The sequence below is a fragment of the Engraulis encrasicolus genome, chromosome 7 (genome assembly GCF_034702125.1).
Source record: "Engraulis encrasicolus isolate BLACKSEA-1 chromosome 7, IST_EnEncr_1.0, whole genome shotgun sequence".
Classification (NCBI taxonomy): domain Eukaryota; kingdom Metazoa; phylum Chordata; class Actinopteri; order Clupeiformes; family Engraulidae; genus Engraulis; species Engraulis encrasicolus.
In genome coordinates, this window is record NC_085863.1 from 40,656,325 (window position 1) to 40,675,653 (window position 19,329).

The 19,329-nt window shown below is 43.7% G+C and overlaps 1 protein-coding gene across 1 annotated transcript in view; it reads left to right on the top strand.

The window, feature by feature from the left end:
* The window catches only part of srrm3 (serine/arginine repetitive matrix 3), a 66,335-nt gene that overhangs the window by 21,656 nt on the left and 25,350 nt on the right, over positions 1-19,329 (top strand). The window contains exons 4-6 of the mRNA XM_063202234.1: positions 10,175-10,273; positions 11,684-11,761; positions 15,835-15,876. Coding sequence (XP_063058304.1) covers positions 10,175-10,273; positions 11,684-11,761; positions 15,835-15,876 — 219 coding nt within the window. The remainder of the gene's footprint in view (positions 1-10,174; positions 10,274-11,683; positions 11,762-15,834; positions 15,877-19,329) is intronic.

Genomic DNA, 19,329 nt, shown 5'->3' on the forward strand with positions numbered 1-19,329 from the left:
ATTTTTATAGGGGATAGGGAGTTGAAGTAGAGAAACAAAGTGAGAAAGAGAGACAGATGCGTCTCATTTCTTTTTTTCTCCTTCAGCTGCTACTTGCCAAGCATGTCCACAACAACAGATCAATCTTGTGTGGTTGGATTTGCGGGATAATGGGGTTTATTTGTTTCACTTTAGAGGAGAATTGATCTTCATGTTTATGCTGAGGACGTGTGGATGTTTGGACGTGTTTTCTTTTTACCCTATTTTTCAGTTAGCGTCAGGGGTGATATGTAGCTCTTAGAAGAAGCTGTTTGTTTCTCCTTTCTCTCTAATTTTCACTCTCAATTTGTCTCACTTTTCACTGACTTCTGCACATACATTAACACATACACTCACACAAGACTTTCGTACATTATCACAATGTTCACACACATCACACAGGCAAGCATGCGAGCAGATACACACATGTACACACCCGCAGTGTTATACTAGCTATTCTCTACCATTGGGATTCAGAAGAACATTATGAACATCAAAAATGTACACAGGCACAAGCACGAGGACAAACACAAAATCACAACAAAGTCATTGATATCAATATCAACATCAGGGCTTTTTCCAGGATTTTGTAGTATGAGGGAGGAACTGGGGGGGGGTTAAGGGGGGGTCCTCCCCCCCTTCTGCGGTGCGCGATTTTTTAAAAAATGAAGGTAAAATGGGGCTTTTTGAGACTATCTGAGAGGGACATTTTTTACTTTTGTGGACATCCTAAAAGTACAATGTTAGTGCACTTCAAAATGGCTGAGAAGAAAAAGGAACATATTCCCCTCCCTATATGAAATGCACAAATTAAGCCATTAAGCAAAACTTGAAATTTATTCTGGTACATGGGTAAATATTCATGATCTGGCAGGGAGCTGGGATGAAATTGGTCAGGGGGGCAGATTTTTTAAAAGAGAGACCAGAGAGGCAATTACACTTCTGTCCTGAAAATACAATGACTCGCATATGAGTACGCTAGCCTATGAGGCTATGATTAGACTACCCATATGGGTTACACTTTTTTTTTTTTAATTGCATTTGGTACCACAGTAACAGCAACTCAGTAATCTGAACATTACCCATTGAAAATACAACATTGTTCTATACTTGCATTTTAGAAATGAAACAAAAAAGAGTGGATGCCAACCAAACACATTTCCTCTAAATAACAATTTGGCAATATTGAAGGCTTGCACATCAAAAACCTAGGCTACACCCCGAGACTGTCCAAGAAAATACTGACTTCACATGACGTGACGTGATGATGATGACAGTTGAGCAAGTGAGCGCACAGAGAGCCTGCTATGTGTCCTCCCTTGCCAAGGTCTCAGGAGGAGTAACACAAGCCACGTACTTACAAGATAGGTTTATGTATAAACCGAAGCTATTTCTTCTCACAAAGTTAACAGGTTGAGCATTTGTTAGCATTTGTGCTAAGCGGAGAATTAGCTATTCTAGCGCCAAAGTTTCTCTCCAGCTCCTCTCCGTCAGTGGAAGCGCTCGATACTCCCGACGCGCTTATCTTATTTCAAAACTCCCCCGACTGTTTGTCTGTCTGCGTCTCTATGTGCGCGACGCGCACGCTGTCTTTTGCGCCTTCTCTCGTTCACACGTTCCTGCGTTTCTCTATGGGGTGTATTTATTTTAGGAGCAAAATACAATTGAAAGGGTTAAAACATCTACTCGCACACGTGCGCCCTTTCCATTACTCGCACAATCATTTATTTTAGGGGCATATGCGAGCAAAAGGCTCGCACTGTAGATAAGAGCCCTGATCAGGGTGGACGCAGGCTCTCCCCCCCGCCTCCCCCTCTCTCTAAAAATGAACTTGTTGCGGCCCAAACAGTGAGTAACTTGACCAGCATTTTTCGTGAGCTACGGCGTTGTAGGTGCTCAGGCAGGCAGTCACCCTGCGCAATGATTATTGGAGAAACGCTAATAGGCTATAGCCTAAACGGTAGAGGTCACGATGACAATTCATTTTCCCCTAAATGATTAAATTATCACGCCGCAAGCATTTGAACAGGAGAATCTTGGCTGGTTGATCTAGTTCTAATGTTCAGTTCGAGACAAGCGCCCTGAGCTCTGCCGGCATCTTGCAATGGTTCGTATTCAGACGTGCAGAAAAGTTACTATTATCAATGCGACAGCGCGTGGCTGTCTCCATTTTCGACCATTTAGCACTTTAGATTGTTATTAGATCATTATTATCATTACAATGTTGTGGATTAATGAGGCTTTATGACTATGTAACTTTATATTGAGAAATGTTCTAGGTGCGCTCAAAAAAAAAAAAAAAGAACATGAGGGCGCATCCACGGAGTATGAGGGCGTGGCGCCCTTATTTCCCCGTTCAGAAAAAGCCCTGAACATCATCATCCACGGTACAGTACACACTCAAAACAATGCCATCCATAACACCAGACCACTAGTTCGCTTTTGCAAAACAGCAACATTCCCAGTTACTTCCTCCGCAGTCCTGGTTTTTTATAATAAGTTGTCCCCAATACGTCCTCATTGAGTCAGAGTGATGATCCCCCTAGATGCCTTCCAGAGCTCCAGTGGGGCCTCAGCAGTGGGAGGTCTAACTGTCTGGATGAGATGTATGGCAGAGCCTCAGGAGAGTAGAGCACTGTGCCTGTCATATGTCGCCATTACAACCGAGCCCAACTTACAATCCTGCACCTCTCATACAGTATATAGCCAATGGCATTACAGCAGGGCCCAACTTAAATACAATCTTGCACCTTTCATACATTTCCAATGGCATTAGCCGAGCCAACTTATTCTCTCGTACCTTTCCAACGGTACATCACCATTATATTGTCATACATTGACAATGCCATTACATCAGAGACCAACTTACTTGGACGCAAAAGGGGGAGATGATGCATCATGTTACTCCCGGAGGTGTCCTGATGAAGATGTAGTAGTTGCTCCAGGTGCTGGAGCGAGACTGGGGCCAATCCTGACTGTGACAGCCTACATGTAGTACCTTGGTGACGCCTTCAACGGAAGGTCTAATTTCCTGGATGATACATAAGGCACGGCCTCAGCAGAGTATGGAAGTACCATCCATACAGTACAGTCCGAGACACTGATTTTATTCTGATTTTCTTCACTGCACCACGATTGTTCCTAGCAGGGTCCAGCTCAAAACACCTGGGAAGTCTCAATGGAAATTGTGTGGTCGTATATGCAATGAATGGGACAAAATCAGTGGTTGCTGCTGCACATCTGAAAATGAAGGGTACGCACAACCAGAATGGTGCTATACAATTATGTTGCAAAGTAGATTAAATGTGTGAAAAGGTTCTGTACACTGGGTATGCTTCAAGAATATTGTATTACTTTACACAGCCAAAGTTTTGATCTTACTGAGTCGTAGGATCAAAATGTGCAGAGCACTCGTTCACATTATTTTTCATACATCATTAGCACAGCAGAGCCAACAGACGGAAGCCTGTCTTCTGCTCCAAAAAAGTCCAATCGCTTATACATAAACTATAGCATGACTTGGATGAATGAGAATCTTTACATTACATTACATTACATTTGACAGAAACTCTTTATCCACACAGACACTAGCTGACGCCCTTATCTTCACAGGCAACAGAGCCCACCTTACTTGGGTAGCAAAAGGGGTTGACTGGGTAATGCCACCCGCTCTCCTCAGAGCATGGTGTGCCGGTAGAAAAGGTGATGAAGCAAGATTAGGGCTGAGCTGGGGGGCTTTTTATGAGCTTTTGTCGCCGATTGCATGAATGCTTTAGCATGACTGAGAAGTGCCCCTTCCTCTTCTCAGAGACAGGTGTGCCCTGGAAAAGCTGCTGGACTAAAATTGGGGTTGAGGGTTTTTTTGGGGAGCTTTTGTAGCCAATCATGTGAATACTCATTCGGACTGGGAAATGACACTTTCTCTTCTCAGAGCAAGGTGTACCAGTAGAAAAGGTGCTCGAGCGAGATTTGGACCTTGTCGACTTGGGGGTTTTTTTGGGAGCTTTTTGTAGCCAACCCTGTGACTGTTCAGCCTGGTGGCTTTAGTGGCTTTGCCTAGAGTGAACGGTGTCCCCTGGAGAAGGTGGCTCGGAGCTTTGACATCCCTCAGTACTCACATTTAAAGCACCTGAGAAGCTCTGGGAGCTGACACACACACACACACACACACACACACACACACACACACACACACACACACACACACACACACACACACACACACACACACACACACAAAATCACAAAGTCACAAACAGCTTTCAAACTGGTTGACACCTCCAGATAAATGGCTGTGCTGGGTGGAATAGCTTGTGCATTTGGATAAAGGCAACGGGATAGATGGGAGGAGAGAGTTTGTGTGTGTGTGTGTGTGTGTGTGTGTGTGTGTGTGTGTGTGTGTGTGTCTGTGTGTGTGTGTGTGTGTGTGTGTGTGTGTGTCTGTGTCTGTGTCTGTGTCTGTGTCTGTGTCTGTGTCTGTGTGTGTGTGTGTAGGCTTTGCAGGGTTTGCTATCTGTCAGAGATGTGGTGTTGGCCTGTCAGGAGGCGAGAAGTGTCCAGTGAAGCGTTGCTCTGAAAAGGCTTGTAATATCAACAACACAGTCTGATTTCATACTCCATCTGACATTACCACCTCCCATGGGCTCTCCTTCTCTCTCTCTCTCTGCTGCTGCTCTCTTTGCACCATTTTATCTGGCACACAGCTCCAGCTCCAGCGTCTAATGTCAGTTTACACCCTTGAAATATACACAAATTCAAGCAAATAGCATCTGAACACAAACACATGTGCACAGACATACACTAAAGTGAGCTCTCATACACAGGCACGCACGTGCACACACACGCGCACACACACACACTCACACTCACACTTTTACAAATTGTGTAGGGGTAAAAAGAAATATGGTTGCCGTAGTAAAACAGGTCGGTAGCTTAAGCACCTCCATAAATGTGGAAATCATATAAAGGCAGGTAATATGTCACATTTTGTAGTCTTAAAAGGTGGTTAAATAGCATTTGCATGCATTTACTCTGTTACTTACGTCTCTGAAAAGGTAAGACATTTTATTTCATAGTTTTAGAAGGTGGTTAAATGCCGTTTGCATGCATTTACCCTGTTACATCTCAGACCACATACAGTAATGTAGGCCTATTGTGTTTTGTAGTTTTAAAGGGTGGTTAAAAGGAATTATATGCATTTGCCCTTTGCGACAGTACAGTACTGTACATTTCTGTCTTGCTACCATTTCACAAAACAATATGTGAGAAAAACATAAATCATCTCTTATCAAATTCCACACCTTCCTGGCCAGGTCCATTACCACGGCCTGAATGTCCTTTGGCCCTGGACACACAGACACACAGACACACACACACACACACACACACACACAAAGACACACACACACACACACACACACACACACACATACACACACACACACACACACACACACACACACACACACACACACACACACACACACACACACACACACACACACACACACACACACACAGAGCTAGACCCTCTCCACAGGGACACTGGCTTGTTGTGCTGGAGATAACAAATGACCCAGGTGAGGTGTGTGTGTCTGAGGCCTTGGGGGAAACCTGCGTGGTCATACATCACAGACACCTGAGCAGGGACACCTAGATAATGAGTGGTGTGTGTGTGTGTGTGTGTGTGTGTGTGTGTGTGTGTGTGTGTGTGTGTGTGTGTGTGTGTGTGTGTGTGTGTGTGTGTGTGTGTGTGTGTGTGTGTGTGTGTGAGCCTGCGTGTGTGCGTGCGTGCTTGTAGCTGTGTGTCCAATGAGACAAAGACAGTGTGTGTCCCCAGTGGTCACACCAAGAAGAGGAGGGAAGAGAAGCTGGGGGTGGAGGAGGAGACGATATCTCTCGCTTCAAGAGAGCGCACAGACATCTTCCACTATTCAGTCACCCGTCTTAAAAGGACTCTCAGAGGGGTAGATTCTTGGAAGTCAGGACTTGTTTCTAAGTACTGCACCTACCCAATGCGAGTTAGCTTGGCTATCACGACTACCACGACTGATGTCCTTCCAAAGGTGAACTTGTCTTAGAGGTACTCAGTTCTGAGTTCAGAGTCTTGGTAGGGCAGATTCTTGGAGGCGTAGACCTACCCGATGTGGGTGTAGCAAATTAAATGAGTGTATGAAAATGAAATTCAGTGCATGATGCGAGAAGACTCTTCTAGACAGTGTATTGAGAGACTAAAGGTCAAAATGGCTTTGAGCTCTAATCTTAACAGCGGCAAATACTTTTCCAAATAGCAGATTTATTTGACGAGCAAAATATAGTAAAGGATTTATGGATCCAAAAGCACAGTATGTGCATGTCCGCAACTCACTTAAGCTAACTTTTCTTTTTATAGATATATTTTTGGCTTTTCTTGCCTTTATTGGATATGACTGTTTGAGAGGAGACATGAAAGCAATGGAGGAGACGGGGAAGGATCGGCAAATTTACCTTGGGCCAGAATAGAACCTGGGCCCACCGCTGTACCGTGTCTTAGCTGTTTAAGCCACGGACATGTAGCCTCTAAAGCACATATTCATATGGCCGACGTTGTGTAGCCTCTAAAGCACATATTCATATGGCAGACGTTGTGTAGTCTCTAAAGCACATATTCATATGGCAGACGTTGTGTAGTCTCTAAAGCACATATTCATATGGCCGACGTTGTGTAGCTTCTAAAGCACATATTCATATGGCCGACGTTGTGTAGCCTCTAAAGCACATATTCATATGGCCGACGTTGTGTAGCCTCTAAAGCACATATTCATATGGCCGACGTTGTGTAGCCTCTAAAGCACATATTCATATGGCCGACGTTGTGTAGCCTCTAAAGCACATATTCATATGGCCGACGTTGTGTAGCCTCTAAAGCACATATTCATATGGCCGACGTTGTGTAGCCTCTAAAGCACATATTCATATGGCAGACGTTGTGTAGCCTCTAAAGCACATATTCATATGGCCGACGTTGTGTAGCCTCTAAAGCACATATTCATATGGCCGACGTTGTGTAGCTTCTAAAGCACATATTCATATGGCTCATGTTGTGTAGATACTCAAGCCTGTATTCATATGGCCCATGTTGTGTAGATACTCAAACACATATTTAATATGGCTCACATTGTGTAGATACTCAAGCACATAATCCATGTCACATCAAATAGCTTGACTACACAGATGGGGGTGTTGTGACAAAGCCCCTCCTCTCTGTGACCTTATAAGTGGGCGAAGGGTGATTCCATTGGCTGGTCTGGTCTTGGAAGGGTGGAAGTATGAGCTCCCAAGTACCACTTGTGAGTGCCAAAAATCAGTGAAATGAAATGAAAATGAAACTCATTCAAGACTTTTGTGCATTGAGAAAGTAATGGTCAAAATGGCTGGAAGCTGTGAATGTTTTATTTCTGCATTTCTTTGAAGGGCAAAATTAAAAAAGCAGTAAAGCACTCATCAATCAAAAAGACACACTGAATTTGAAATGCACACGGAAATAACATTGGTTGGCTTTTCAAGCACATATTCATGTGGGCGACCCACATTGCCTAGATCCCCAAGCACATCCATACATACATTATGTGCATGCCCGAGTCTCATCAAATAGCTGCAGTGCGCTGATGAGAGGGTTTGGTGACCTGAGCCCCTCTTCTCCGTGACCTTTTAAAGTGTGCGAAGGGTGACGGCGGTGACAGTAATGCGAGACGGAAGCGACACTGTGACTTACAGGCGTGACATATTGCCATCATGACCAACACCATTTTGCTCCAAAAGAGCGCTGCAGCTATACAGCAGCGGGCGCGCACGGCCCACAGGCGAGTCAGGCCGGCCTCTCATTTGTTTTGAATGGAAGTGACAGCGATTATGATTCGGGACTGGAGGGTGAAATTTCCACTAGTGCACTTCCTTGAGAGAGAGACAGAGATCCGAGACAGCGGGTTAAGAAGGAATTGAATTGAGATACGCACATGAATTTCCACATAGTGTATAGAAGCACGCATGCACACACACACACACACACACACACACACACACACACACACACACACACACACACACACACACACACACACACACACACACACACACACACACACACACACACACACACACCTGCCCATTCACATACACAGACATATGGTACCGTACAGAGTTGTGCTTGCATGCGCACATGCATGTATGTGAGTGCCTATTCTCAAACAAGCACACACACACACACACACACACACACACACACACACACACACACACACACACACACACACACACACACACACAAATTCACACACAGATAAACATTAACACACAAACTCACAGGCACATATAAACAGACAAAAGCACTCACACGTTGAGGATATGCATGCATGACTGCTGGCACACAAACAACAAAAACACACACACACACACACACACACACACACACACACACACACACACACACACACACACACACACACACACACACACACACACACACACACACAGACAAATAAACACCCTTGTTGCCCTTGGTGTGGGCTGGGCTGTGGGGCTGTTGGGCTGTGCCCGTAGGCAGATCAGCAGGATAAGAGGAGAGCCAGAGCTAGCAGTAGGCCAGCAGCTGAGCTGAGAGGATTACAGGGCACTCGCCACCAGTAGCAGCAGCAGCACCACCACCACCACCACCACCACTACCCCACCCCCTCTCCATGCCCTGGGCCTTCCCTCATCATATATCCATAGCCTCTAGCTCTAGTGTGTGTGTGCGTTCGACTGTTCATACATTCAAATAGTGTATACTGCATGGATGTGTGGATGTGTATGCATGACTGTGTGCGTGCGTCCGTGTGTGTGTGCGTGTGTGAAAGAGAAAAGGAGAGGGAGATAGACAGAGCGAGAGAATGAGAGATTGAGTATGTGTGAGAATCCTTTTGTGCTTCTAACTGTTCATACATTCATATAGTGTACTGCATGGATGTGTGGGTGTGCATGCATGAGTATGTGTATGTGTGCGTGCGTCCGTGAATGCGTACGAGTTGTTAGTCTTGTATCTCTCATACTGACTAATTGACATGCCTATGGATATGCATGCCTCGTTAACTCGGTTATAGCATGTTTTTTTGCTTCATTGATGCGCTCTGACTCAAGGACGTTTTATGTACGTGATGTACGTACATGATGGGGGAAATATCAGAGACATCTTGATGTCTACTACAGCACGTCATAGTCAACTAATTCTATCAATTAGGCATATGTCTTTTATGTTACGGTCGTTACATGGTATCTTTACGGTGGTATTGATGTGTACAATCAGCCCTTGTTAATTGACATTGCCATACATCTTTCCTTTTATCCTCATCTAAAAAATGAAATGCATTTATATTAAATTAAATTCTTCTTTGTTTTGCTGTGAGATCACACACCTGTCTTTGTGTTGATATTGACAGCGTCTGTTTTGTCTATTGAGATCAAGGCATCCCTGGTTCCTCCACCTTTCCTTTTGTGATGAGATTGATGTCGATAAATCTGCATTAAGATAGTCACGTGTCTGCCTTAGTACAGGCGTGTGTCTGTCTTTCTATTGATGTTTATAATATGTCTGGTTATCTATTTGATTTAAGCTCGACACGGATCAGTGTTTGCACATTAATATCTGTCTTTGTGTTGACACGTGTAGGTGTATTTCCCACCACCTTTCTCACACGGTGATTATGTCACACTCCTACATGTCTATCTTTTTGAGCTAAGCTAGACAATTATGTGTCTTTCTGCATTAATCTCAACACATGAAACGAGAGGAAGAAGAAGAAGAAGAAGAATAGGAAGCGGTAGAAAAACAATAGCAGTCAGTCCCAATGGGTGTGCTTCAAACTGCACCCTCCCTCGCGTCCTTGTCTGTGCCCTCTGGTCTCATGACGCAATGCTCAACGTCATTGATGATCAACATTTATTCAATAGCCTCCAAAAAAAACAACTCTCAAAGGTCATTCTATAATTTGCGATCCAGATGTTGCATTGGGTGAAGCCCCCCAAAAGTCGGTTCCAAGACAAGACACACGTTTGACTTGCACCCTTTGTGTTGACTTCTCCATACGTCTGTGTCTTTGTGTTTGCATCATCTTGCTTCTCTCCCTGTCCTCCTCCTCCGCAGGGTGGCTCTGCTCCCTCACAGTGACGAGGAGCACCTGGACCCCCAGGCCCTGGACCAGTGCCCCTGGCAGGGAGACTACTACGACGACGCAGACTACAGGTACATAAACATCTATCTATCTATCTATCTATCTATCTATCTATCTATCTATCTATCTATCTATCTATCTATCTATCTATCCATCTATCCATCTATCCATCTATCCATCTATCCATCTATCCATCTATCTATCTATCTATCTATCTATCTATCTATCTATCTATCTATCTACAGTATCTATCTATCTATCCATCTATCTATCTATCTATCTATCTATCTATCTATCTATCTATCTATCTATCTATCCCATCCTGGCAGCCTGCATGGCTCATGTGGACACACTGGCAGATACAGGCTGTGGGTCGAGAGTGAGCCTCCATAGGTCCATAGTTCAGAGGCTCAGGGACCAAGAGTGGCCTGGCCTACAGGGTTGACAGGCTGAGGCAGTGACAGCTGCGTGCCTGTGATAGGCCAGGCAGGCAGAAAGAGAGAGGGCACAAGAGCAGAGGATTAACCCTCACCACACACACACACCACCCCCGCATTTTCCCTTCAGGGCATATCACTATACACACTAACGCGGGAGGAGTCACTGATTAATTCACCCAACGCACAATTGTCTTCCCCAGAATACACACACGCATACTGCTGCATGCACACACACACACACACACACACACACACACACACACGCACATGCACATATGCATAGACTCACACACACATGCATCAACACATATTTGCTGTACATACACTTTGACACATGCATGGCTGATTTCCCTCGACTCCTTTTTTGCTGTGGCGTGTGTACACATATAAACACTTAGATTACTGTACAGTAACACAATTTGACGCTCTCATACGCACGCACAGACACACACGCACACACATGTCTTTTCTCACTTTCTGTCTTGTGTTCTCACATAAACACACTCACACATTCATATTATAGTAATTCATAGTGATGCACACACATGCATTCCATGCAAACCATGCATTCAACACACACACACACACACAGCTCTCTCTCACACACATGCCCCCTCTCTCTCTCACATGCATGATCACAGGCACACACACACACACACTCACACACACACACACACACTCTCACACACATCTCTCTGCCATGCCGCCTGTACCCTCACACACACACACCCACGGAGTGAGGATATTTAATACTGTTTGTCATGAGAAAAACAACAGCAGCCCCGAGGATACAGATTAACTAATTCTGTCTTCGCCGTCGGCAGCTCATCATCTGATGGTGATGAGAGAAAGTTCTAGTGTGTCTGTCCTGTGCCAGAATAGCGAAAAAGGAATCCTTCAATCTGTCATAGCTTTTTGGAGATTAAACACTTTTCTGGTGCCACAGCAATCCTCTTGTTGTTCTTGTTTGCTGTTTGTTATTTTTGTTTACATGAACAGTTGTCATCATCCTCTTCCTCTCTCCGCTTTGCCACTCCACAGAAAGAGGAACTCGAGTAGCTCCCCGTCACCCAGACCAAAGAAGAGGAAGAAGAAGAAATCGGGGAGGAAGAGAAGCCGGTGGGTAGTCAGTGCAGAAGCACTCCTCTTCTACCCCCCTCCTCTTCATCTGTTCTTCTCTTTTCCCTGTCAACCTCTCCTACTTACTTGTCTCTCCTTCTCTTCTCTTCTCTTTCTTCCTTCTTCTTCTCTTCTCCTCTTCTCCTCTTCTCTCTTCTTCGACCCTTCTGCTTTTCCTCTATCCTCTGTTTTCTTGATCTGATCTTTCCTCCTCTTCTCCTATTCTCTACTCTTTTTTCCTCCTAAACCCTCCTTCTTTGTTTCTCCTTCTCTTTTCCTCTCATCTACTCTTTTCTTCTTCTCCTTTTCCCTACTCTTTTTTTCTAATCCTGCCTTCTTCTCCTTTTTCATCCTTTTTTTATTCGTTTACTCTGCCTCGATACATAAAGAATCGCCGGCAACTTTAGACTCTCCAGATAACAATCTAAAAATAACTCCTGCAGATAAGAAACGAAGGACGTTTGAATGAGAGCGTCAGAGATTCCAAAGAAGCACAGATAAAGGGAGAGTGGGAGAGAGAGACACAGAGATGAGAGAGAGGAGAACATGGAACGCGCGCGCGCCTGCGAGAGAGAGAGAGAGATAAAGAAGAGAGTACTTCAAGGAGTGTTGTTTGAGATGCATGGTGGAGATTAGATGGAGGGAAGGATAGCGAGGAAGCTGGAAAGTCATCCCCAGAGGAGATGCAGTTAGTTACCGAGAGAGCAGAAATCTCCATACACGCTTCAAAGAAGACTTGCGGCATAATAAAGCTTAAGACCAAGCACTATCTAAGCAGTCAATGGAAAAAAGAACGGGTTAATCAATTCTCAAAGGCAAAATGGCGTATTGATTTGTGGAATTATTATTTCGTGAGCAACATTTCCTTCTCTTAAAAAAGAAGAAGAGGCAGATTCACATCCCAAACAAGAATAACAATTTGAGCTTATAAATTAATTCAACACGATGTAATATTCAGCATCACAAAATGGTGGCTTTTCAGACTGACTTGGCTCTAATGGAAGAGAACATGAAAGGACAGCACACAACTCTTTGTTTTAATTGCAAGGACATTAAGTAATTACCGTAATTCCTCGAATAGTAGCCGGGGTTACTATTAAATTATTATTATTTTTGACCAGGCTATTAATTGGGGTAGGCTACTATTTGAGGGGGGCTCCTATTTTTTATGTTTTTTATTTTAACGATTGTCATTTGGTGGGGAAAAAAACTCAGCTCATATTTTTTACATTTATTCATTGTTAATTCATATTTCGAGTCGTGTGCCTATTGCGCACCATTTCATTTGTTTCTAATTAATGTCGTTAATAATGTAGGCTTACAACATGTGACGCCGTCTATGGGCACGTCTGTGATATAGCCCTACCTCAGGAAGTTTCATCGTCATGAGAGTGCCACAAGATGTTAACTTATAAAGAACTAACAGATGCATGCACATCCACGTGCCTGGACCGAGATGAATAGCGTAATGAAACATAAAAGGACTTTAAAAAAACAGTCTTAAACGCTGGCCTGTTGGCAGCTCGACATGAGGGAACATCATTCACGGCCGTAAAGGCTATATCTCTTTGGCGCAAAGCTATTTCAATGCCAGCGCTTCTGTTCTTTGGACAGGCAAGCCCCATATAGTCTCTTGTGATTATTTAATTTCAAATAGATACGCATCTTTCGGGGCTCACGAATGTCAGAGCAGTTTGATGCAACAGCAGTTTGATGCAATTCTGTTTGATGGTGTGCGCAAAAATGGCCATTCTCCTTCACCGGGGCAATGTGGATGCGTGTCTCCCACTGCCCGTCAACTTCTAAAGACAATGTCTCGTGATAGTGGTGGGAAATGCAATGTCATCTCATAATCATCTCATATGCGATGTAATCTCAAAGCGTGCATGCGATTTCATCTTGGCCAGTCAGAGATGGCACCAGTTTGCTTTTTAAAATGTCTGCACCCTGTGCACCGGGAAAGCTGTTTTTTAAAACTAATAAAGAAACCTGCTTCATCATTGGCGGGTAGGCTATGCAGTGACTTTACTGTTTGCCCAAGAGCCTCCCGTAAGCACCTGTTCGGCGTGATCTAGCGCAATTGCAACAGTTGCAACCTCGCGCATGCAACTCCATTGAAACGTGGACTTCAGGTCTATTCTGAGCAATATGAACCAATCGAGTCGGCTTTGCTATTAAGCAAAATACTTCACTTATGTCTACTTTACTAAGATAAGATGTATTTTGTGTAGGCTAATATTTGGAGACATCACCTTGCCCTTTCTGCAAAGCGCTTTCGGGAAGCATCTCTCGCTCTCTCTCGCTCTCTCTCTCTCTCTCTCTCTCTCTCTCTCCCACTCTCTCTCTCTCTCTCTCTCTCTCTCTCTCTAATGTCACATGGCTCGTCTTGTTGGATACCAGGCAAACTTGCAAGCACCTTAAGTTTCGATTGTGCCGCTTGGAGAGGAGGCATTCCAACTGTTACAATTTAGGCTATTAAAGTAGGCATCGCCTACACACGTTCCGAAATTGTTTGAACTTTAACACGTTGTGCAAAATGCATCATTTAAAAACGCACCGGTTACTAAACGAGGCCGGCTACTAAACGGGGCCGGTGTCTATTTTTCCGATTTTTCACAACACCCGGTTACAAAACGAGGCCGGCTACTATTAGGAGCCCGGTTACAAATCGAGGAAATACGGTAATTGATTATGTTGTAGATTGATTGTATGTAATAACTTTACCTAATTCACAAATCACAAACTGAAATGTAAAGCCGTGGGGATGAAAACTAGTATAGCCTCACGAGCAGTTGCAAAGCTTGGCTTGACAAGACTCTATTGCATTTTTCCTACAAAGTACTGCTGTCAAACTGTTGTTATGGGGAAAGAGATTATCTTAAGTCCATCACCATAATGAAAGAAGTTAGTAGTTGGGACATTCCAGGATTTTGGTACATTTCAGGGGTGAACATTTCTGAAAATTTGATCTTCAATTTGATAATTTTTTGTCTTATATTTATTAACTACAGGTAATATACTATCAAAAAGTTTGATTCGTCAAGCTCAGGTATCAAATAATTTTTTCAATGTAATAATCAATGTAATAAAAATACAACAGTAACAGGGTTGCGAGGAACAGGGTTGCAAATCTAGGCTAAGTTGTGGTTTACCTCAGGAATAGATGCTAACTGTAAAATTAATCTATGTGTACAAGATCAAGGACAAACATGGTTATATAAATATATAAAGTAAATTTTGACTCTACTCAATGTTAGTCTTACAATATGAGTAACAGGGTTGCGTTCACTGAGTGACGCACACAACTTGGACAAACATATTTGGAAAAAAAACTAAAAAATTGTTAGAGAATTCACCCTTGGTCTTGCCATGTGGGCAGAAAATGTCCTTGTAATGAAACTTCCTTTGTGACAGTAGGCAAATGTTTTTAACTCTTTCCCTGCCAGGTAAAATTCCCTATGGTAACAGGGTTGCGCGCATGTTGTGGGACACAACTTAAAAGCATAAAAACTGTAACATGCAATACAATGTAGACCAAAGAAGTTATTTACATAAGTAAAGGAGATGCATATCAACAACATACAAGATGAAGTAATTTATTTAGAGCTTATTTTAATTGTGAAATTTGGCAAAGGAGTTGGTAACCCAATGTGTGGGACAAGAGAAAACAGCCATTTTTTTGGGGTGTTCCAGAGATGTTTGGCCTTTTGAATAATATTTAAGGAGCTTATTTTTCCACCAAACTTTACAGTTTGTCTTATAACAAGTACATTGTTCACAAAAAAATAGTAATTCAGATATTTTGGAAATGTACATTTGAAATGTAAGTGGTGGGACAGGAAATGTACCAATATCCTGGAATGTCCCTGTTGTTGTTCTATAATGGCGCAGTCTCTGTGGGTGTACGCTGTTGTCTTTGACAAAGTTTGACAGCTCACTTTTCCTTCTCTCTCTCCTTTCCACACACACACACACACACACACACACACACACACACACACACACACACACACACACACACACACACACACACACACACACACACACACACACACACACACACACACCTGCAGCGAGAAGAGGAAAAAGAGCAGCAGGAAGCACAAAAGAGACAGGTATGTCTTCCCTTTTATTACCAAAGTATACCACACACACACACACACACACACACACACACACACACACACACACACACACACACACACACACACACACACACACACACACACACACCAGCATGCAAACACCATCCTTTAAAGCACACTCACAATTTGCCTTTGCCTTACCACACACACAAGCATCCTTCATAATCACCATAGACACACACACACACACTCACACACACACGCACACACACACACACACACACACACACACACACACACACACACACACACACACACACACACACACACACACACACACACACGAACGGAAATATACACAGACACACATTCAACTAATTCATTTACACATGCAGCAGTAGTTTATCTTAATTAATAATGCATTCGCCTTAAGTGCTGTTACCAGTGAGTGATTATTTTCTGCCAGTATTAAGGATGTTGCTGCTTAGTGGAGTTATGGCTGGCAAGTAGCCTCCTCACGGCATCTTTAAGCAATATTCAAGTGGAAGTGTTTGTAGGAGAGGATGTGGCAGTTTCACTGAGGAAGAAAATATGGGGAGTGTAAAAGCAGCTCTCCAGCAGTGTTGCCAGATTGGGCGGCTGCCTGGGATGGCTGTCTGTGGGTAAAAACGGGAAAATTTGGCCATTTGGCGTTTTTTTTCTGCAGTTTTAGGCCCATAGAAATCAATGCAATTTTTTGAAATTGGGCAGAATTTAGCACATTTTGGAGGTTTTTGAGAACCTTTTGTCCGTGATTTGATCATACACATCTGGCAACACTGCTCTCCAATGGAAACGCTAGAGGATTATGCACTGCAGAGCAACAACTATCAGCCTCTTGACCCTTCGTTCCCTTTCTCTCTGTCTTTTCCTCCCTCCCTCTCTCTCTCCCTCCCTCTCTCTCTCCCTCCCTCTCTCTCTCTCTCTCTCTCTCTCTCTCTCTCTCTCTCTCTCTCTCTCTCTCTCTCTCTCTTTCTTTGTTTTTCATGCTTTCTTTTCTCATGTCTTTCTTTCATCCCATCACGCTCTCTCTTTCTTAGCTCCCCCTTTCTTTCTCATTCTCACTCTCTCTTTCTGCCTCTCTCTCTCTCTCTCTCTCTCCCTCTCTCTTCTGTTTTTTCTTCCTTATTCTCCTCCTCAATAATTCTTTGTCTTCCATGCTCATCTGTACTCCCTCTTGCCCTCTCGATCTCGGCCTCTGTCTCTCCGTGTCTTCTCTCTGCTTCTGAATTTCATTCTCTCTCTCTCTCTCTCTCTCTCTCTCTCTCTCTCTCTCTCTCTCCTCCTCCTCCTCTCTGTTCTCATCTACTCACTGCCTTCTCTCCTCTGCTGTGTTCTTGTTCTGGGTGCAGCCGTCCGTGTTGCTATTTTCCCTCTTAATAGCCTTTTACGCTGTTGTGGCTCTCGCAATGAGAACGAATGAGCTTCCCGGCAAATTGGCTGCTACAGCAGTGATCCTCCCCTTGTGTACCATCTAGACGACACACTTCCAGCAAAACACACACACACATACCGAGCGCGCACGCACACACACACACACACACACACTCACACACACATACGCAGACACACACACAAACAAATACACACACACACTCACACACACACACAGGGGCGGAGTGGCCCACCTTTTCCCACAGGGAGAATTTTCCCCTTGGCGGCCCTCTTTAAAAAAAACAAAAAAACAAAGCGAACAACATGGTTTCCTAACCAAAAAGACAAAAGCCACGAAATCTGCAGTCGTACTACATGTGGACATTAGTGTTGTCAAAATATCAACCTGAAGTGGAGAATTGTAGCCTACACCTTGATGAAATGCACAGCCAGTGGTGTAGTCTACGTAAAACGCAGGTATACGCACCCATTTCAAAATTTCAGGGATTACAGTATACCCACTTAAAATTGATTGATCCATTATTTACAATAGCACAAATATATACAGTAGACTATACACACATCAAAAATGCTCAAATATACAGTATACCCACTTCAAAAAGTAGACTACACCACTGGAGCCATCATCACAGTCCAAAGCATTCATAGGCCTACTAGGTTAGGCTACATCACGCTACTGTTCCATGCAAATGTGCACTCCACTGTCATTTTGACAGTTTGAAATTGAAATATCGTTTAAGGAAGACAGGATGAGCATGGGCACAAAGTTTTGAGTGTGGGGATTTTTAGAAGAGTGGGCTTACAAAATAGTAGGCTATAGTAGCCTATAGCCCAAGTCTGTCTACATTGTGCAATAAACCCACCATGCAGCAAATAAGCCAAACCTAATAGCTACTTCAAACCACAACCATAAGTCAACAAAATGTATAACCAAACGGTGTAGGCCTGCTGTCTTCGTCGCAGCAAATGTCTTTGTTTCTTGCAATCACTCTACTTTAATCCACAGCTTAGGCTACACACCCAGCACTGGTCACATCAGAATCTTGTGTGGTAATTATTTTGTTCCATTTCTTCAGACATAGGCTACATCCTAAATGTACCACATATAAATATATGTATGATAATAATATTATTTCGACTATAAGGAGATATACTGACGGTCTAAAAAATCAAAACAAAACCCATTGCTTCTGTTAGGCGCAGTTCTCTTCCTTACCACTTGGTGGAGTCTGTTCGTAACCCAAGTCAATAACCACAGAGCAAGTGAATGGACTGGAAAGACTGTAAACTGTAACAGTCGTGTGGAAATCGGAAAATAAATCATAATTTATTAATATTTCCATCCTTTGGTAACCAATATACATATCACAGGTTCTTCAAATACTGAAAACAAAACTGTGTTACTAAGATCTTGTAAACTTCCGCGATCTACGGTGTATGAAAATTATCAGTAGAGAAGGGGTGTGGCCAATTTACTGTTTGACACCGTCAGTGAGGTATTGCCGTCTGGTATGCGGTATAAATACTGGCTAGTCATCTATTTTCAGATACAGGGAAGTGGAAAGTGGGAAGTCAGTGCTAATAAGTATAAGGTCAATACTTCAGGGTCGATTAAGAATACAATGCGGCCACATTATTACATTTCACGGCCGCGGCCCACCGGGACAAGTCCCCGATCTCCCGACGGCCACTCCGCGCCTGCACACACACTCACACACACACACGCAGACACACACACAAACACACACACACACACACTATCAATTTATACACCCACCCACCCACACAACACCGACAACACCCATCGACACCCACCAACCCCCAACCACAACAAATACACCTCCACCCCCCTACCCATCCACACCCCCTACCAATTTAAACACCCACCCACTCACACAACACCAACACACACACATACTTACACACACACACACAGGTGAGCAGGCATGCACGAACACACACATGCATGTGCGCACGCACACATACACACACACATGCCCACAACCATCTTAAAACCAACCTCATAAAACTATCTTCTCCTGTCAACAA